At 45.0% G+C, this 5,202-nt stretch overlaps 1 protein-coding gene across 1 annotated transcript in view; it reads left to right on the top strand.

Annotated features, from left to right (window-relative positions):
* The window catches only part of STPG4 (sperm-tail PG-rich repeat containing 4), a 41,122-nt gene that overhangs the window by 13,407 nt on the left and 22,513 nt on the right, over window positions 1-5,202 (top strand). The window contains exons 4-5 of the mRNA XM_004700043.2: window positions 3,125-3,189; window positions 3,396-3,450. Coding sequence (XP_004700100.1) covers window positions 3,125-3,189; window positions 3,396-3,450 — 120 coding nt within the window. The remainder of the gene's footprint in view (window positions 1-3,124; window positions 3,190-3,395; window positions 3,451-5,202) is intronic.

The raw sequence follows: 5,202 nt of genomic DNA, 5'->3' as shown, positions 1-5,202 counted from the left end.
TCTATCTATCTATCTATCTATCTATCTATCTATCTATCTATCTATCGTCTATCTATCATCTATCTATCTATCTATCTATCTATCTATCTATCTATCTGAATAGGTTTATATAGTGAGAAGGAATATAACAGCTAATTAGTCCACACAGCAGTACAGAGGGCTCAGTTCAACTCACTTCTGTGAAACAGTTAATATACTGGAGGTCCTTCAACTCAAGCTGGCTGCTGGTCCAAGGTCGAGGAAGCAGACAGCAGAGTCTGCCCCCGGGCATGACCAGCAGTGTGGAACAGCAGCAGCAGGAGGATATGAAGTTGAGGCGGTGCAAAAGCCAGCAGCACAGGAGCCTAGCGAAGCAGTCAGAGGGAGCCTCAAGCTCTAGCGATGCACATGCATGACAAGGTGTCAAGATCCACCAGTTGGCTCGGCCCACAGTGGCGCAGCACACGGTTGAGGCAAAGGACCACCTCAGGCAGCAGAGCACCGGTCAGATCACCAGGGAGGATGAGGGAAGGGGGCTGGCTGTGGAAAGGTATTTATCTCATAGCCCCCCCAACCAAGCTTCAACCTGATTAAACTGCCCACATGTTCTTCTGGAAGCCTAGTTGGCACAATAAACGTAATTATCAAAGAGAGTGTTGGCGATAGCAGAATTAAGTGTCCACACACTTAGACCATCCTGCTCTTTTTAGATGTTTCCAAGTAATTGCAAGGTATCGAACTGCCTACTCATCATGGAAAGGGCTCTGGTGCTGCAGTGATTAAAGCACTTAGCTTCTAGCAAAGACGGGTGATTTGAACCCACCAGCTTCTTCCACTCGAGAAAGATGTGGCAGTCTGCTCTGGGATGATTGACAGCTTTGGAAACGCTAAGGGGGCAGTTCTCCGCCCCCCTCCAGACTCACTATGAGGCAGAGCCACCTGGGCATCGGTGAGTTTGGCTTCATCATCGTGGACTGAAACATTAACAACTAGATCTGGAACTCTTAGACCCTCTGGGCCTTGGAAGAACTGAGGAGCATGTGTGGGGACATAGGGAAGAAAGTGAATGTGTTAGCCATAGAGCCGAAGGTGATGGCACCACCCAGGCAATTTGCAACAAGTTCAGCGATGCACCGAGGGGCCATCTCTGACATAAGGCAGCTGACTCTTCACGACTTTATGGAAAACAGTCCTCAGCTTTTTAACAGCACAGAATGGCCGCAGGCAAGTAAAGTGGGACAAATCTAGATGCCATGGTAACCAAGGTTCCTTTCTAGACTCATGCTGTCTAAGAGTTTTTCCATGACAGAGAGGAAGAAACAGCTGCTTTGAATGACTGTGGTAGGTTTGTTGTTTTCTTCTTTATACTCCTGTGTGTGTGTGAGCTAGACAAAGGAAGCATACAGCCTCTATTTACAGTTTTCAGTAAGCAGAAGGCCAGCGCCAGCATGTAGCCATCATCAATGTCGGGAACAGAAAGGTGCTGCCTCCTAAAAGACCCTTGCTTAAAAGATGCGCTTCTGTGCGGCTTTGGAATGATGCACTAATCCTCGCATCGCTGTAGTCTTGATTGTGTCAAGCAAACAATTGAAAAGGCACAGACGCATCAGGACAGTGTGTTTATTTTATCATCAAACTTGTACTTACTGTTGTCGTCAGAGGATCTACCAAAAAGCTGCCTTAGCGATCCATGTTCTATGCTAATACGGGAACCGCACTGCAGGGTCAACCAGGACAGCTGGGCTCCCATGTACCGCATGATGCCAGGATGTGAATGTCTCATTTTCAACGGTGGCATCATTATACTTTAAAACTCTAATTTAAAGATATAAGGTGGGGCGTTGTTTACTTCCGGAAGCGGGCTTCCCAAGATCTTATAAAATAGCTCCTTCCTGCCCTCTCATTCAACACAAGAACTTCTGAGATCTGGCCAGTCTCATCCTCCCCACTTCCCAGTGCCTTCCTTCCCAATCTACTTTCTTCGCATAGTCCACTCGCCAAACACTGTCAGTTCTGATGTTGCTGTACTTCCCCCACCTCTGGGCTGACAGCCACTGGCCCAGGCCAGGGGGCCCCGTGGGGATCTTGGCCAAAGTTTAGCACTGAGCAGAGAGGCGCCTCTGTTGTGCAGTGCTTTCTTCTTGGATTATAAAACCTCACTCCCCTCGGGGAAGTCTGACTTTCTGTAAGGCTTTATTCACATCTCCTTCTCTTTATTGTCTTTAGATCGTCACCACCCCAACACTTCCCAAAGCTTTCCCTAAATTTTCCTGTCTCTCTCTGTCTTTCTGTCTCTCAGTGATGATTACAGTGTTTTATGTAAGAATGGTGTCTCTTTCCACCACACCTAGTAGCCTCAGTCCATGGTCACGGAATGGACTTGCAGAATTCAGTGGGGTTCACCCCCGAACTGACAATATTCAGAGCGCTAGGAAAGGAGGAGGAGCAACGGAAGTAGGAAACACAGGCAGGAAGTGGGAGGAGCAATGACACAATGAGGGGATTGTGATGGGTATGTCCAGATGTGTAGGACTCTTAATAGGATTGAACAACTAAATGGTATGAGGTGTGAAGTCTATACCAGTAAAACTACTTTTTAAAGTGTACGAACCTGTTATTGAATGTAAAACTCTGATATGCTCTGTAAACCTCTACCCAACTCATGATAAACAGTTGTCTAAAGCCACAAGGAGATACCATTAAAACAAAACAAACAAAAACAATTGTACTGCATTTTTCTAGGTAGCATCTCAGGCAAACCGTGATAAAATTCATCATAAAAGTAAATATGTGCTGAATGTTTTGAAGCTCCACTTTTGAAAAATGGATGTTTCCCACTCTTACGATAGAGAATACAGTTGATAATGTATGGTCACTACAAGGAGCCCTGGTGGGGCTGTGCTCACCAAAAGGGTGAGTTGACCCCATCCCACAGCAACCAGGAGCATGCACTGGCCACCTGCTTCCCTCAGGATTATAGCAGGGAAAGCCCAAAGCCCAGGGGGCAGCTTGGCTCCGTCCTCTGGTGTGGTGGCATGAGTGTGACCAGAAAAACAATGGGGTCATTTTAAAAAGAGCTCTGAATGGCGGGCCACAAGATGAGCTTTATGAACCTTTGCTTGGTGTCCCTGTCCGTTGTCTGCAGACAGTTCAGCTTTCACCAGGACAATACGAGCTGCTTCCCGCACTGGTTCCCAAGTACTCTTCCAGGTAAGCGTATCCTGGTGGATGAGGTAACTTTGAATAGTTTCCTCACGCCTTGCTCTGTGCAGGCACTTCAGCCTCATGTCTGGGCAGCCAGATTAGCACTTCTGAATGTTTCATGAACGAAAGGAAATCTTGTTAACAGAACCCTCACTCTAAAAATAGATGAAGAAAATCATACCCCTTTCCTTTCTCTTTCTCTCTTAATTTAGGGGTTTCGTATTTCGCTCTGCAGTTTCAAGATTCCCAACAGGCTGTTTCATTCCTGTAAGTATGTTGTAGATCATGGATTCATGACGCATTTGAGGTTTAAGATGTGTGCTGGTTCTTTTTGATACATCAAGATGACCACGGTGTAGTGGTTAAGCGTTGGGCTGCCATCTGCAATGGTGGGCAGTTCAAAACCACCAGCAACTCTGCGGCAGAAAGACTGGACTTTCTACTCCCATGAATGGTTACCGTCTCAGAAACCCACAGGGGTCACCGAGAGTCAGCATTGCCTGGGTGATTTGGTTTTTGGAGAAAACAATGAATGATGCTCTTGATGGAAAGTGGACCTGAAGACAGGGGACGTCAGTGTAAATAACCCAGATATGGCCAGTTGAAGATGAGATTGCCTTAACTCCTCCTTTCTTTCCAAATTTCATCTTCTTGGTGAGATCTTCTCTAGCCACCTGTTTAAAATCTCCCATCCTCCTCCCCCCCTATTTTTAAAAAAACCGTGTCCATCAAATTCTTGTGTCTGCTGCACTGTATTTAAAATTTTAAACTTTTACACGTCATGTTTGTGTCTGCCTGTCCCCCCCACTAGAAAGTGTAATGACGGAAGGCGGGGTTTTTTGCTTTTCCCTATAAACTTAGCCAAGTGACTGGTGCATCGTAGCCGTCAAATCGAAGGATAAAAGCATCAGAGATATTGAGTCAATGTTATATTAGCAAGAAAAGGAAGAGAATCTTGAATACCCTTTCCTTAGTTACTGATTTATAACTTTGATTGTAGACTGGGCAGGGGCAGTTTCTTTCCTTTGGAAAACATGAAACTGTTTTCCTATTTTTGTTTTATTTTTAAAAAATCGTTTTATTGGGGGCTCATACAACTCTTATCACAATCCATCCATCCATTGTGTCAAGCACATTTGTACATTTGTTGCCACCATCATTTCAGATTCTCCCTCTTTCCAGAGTTATTTTGTTGTTGTTGTTTAATGAATGGTGAGTTTTTAAAAACTTTCTTCTTTCTACTCTGTGGCCACCAGAGTCTTCTTGCTTAGCTTATGATTTAATGACTGAACAGAAATTTTCTTAAAGTCCTTGTGTTAAGCCAGATTGACTAGAGAGACAACTCCAGGGACACTCATATACGTGTAAAAGAGATCTTTATATCAAGAAGTAGTTATATATATCTGGAAAACATCCCAGCCCAGTTCAGATCAAGTCCATAAGTCCGATACTAGTCTATGAATCCCTCTTCAGACTCACAGAGCCACAAGCAATGATGCAAATTGCAGGGAGGTTACAGGCCGGTGGGTGGAAAGTCTTGTGGATCCAATGGTGGTGGAAGCATCACAGGGCGTGCGCAGGTCTCAGCATGGTTCATGGCATGAAGGGAAGGGACAGGGAGAGGCCCATCATTTATCTCAGTATCACTTCCCAATAAGGCCATCAAGCTGAGACTTGATTGACAGGGTAAACACTACCATATCTTCTTATGGGTGCCAGGTCGGCACAATCAAATATTAGTATTCTTAAGCTAACAAGTTACCTCAAGCCAGAGAGGATAAAACAACAGCAACTTATTCTTCCCCGATTTGGAAGGTTAACTCTCTCGCTCTGTGTGTACTTGGCCCTCCTGAAAGGACCCATGTCATTGGATTTAGGGCTTGCCTTACCTTCATGACATCTTCTTGACTAATTACATCTGCAGAGGGCCTGTTTTCATATAAGGTCACATTCACACACACCAGGGCTCAGAACCTCAATCTATCTTTTTTTCCAGTTCTTTCTTTTTTAAAATAATCA

This window comes from Echinops telfairi, unplaced genomic scaffold, assembly GCF_000313985.2.
Source record: "Echinops telfairi isolate 266 unplaced genomic scaffold, ASM31398v2 ScPeMD7_7475;HRSCAF=8513, whole genome shotgun sequence".
Taxonomy (NCBI): Eukaryota; Metazoa; Chordata; class Mammalia; order Afrosoricida; family Tenrecidae; genus Echinops; species Echinops telfairi.
The sequence above is the reverse complement of the archived record's forward strand: the minus strand, read 5'-3'. Positions and strand labels throughout refer to the sequence as shown.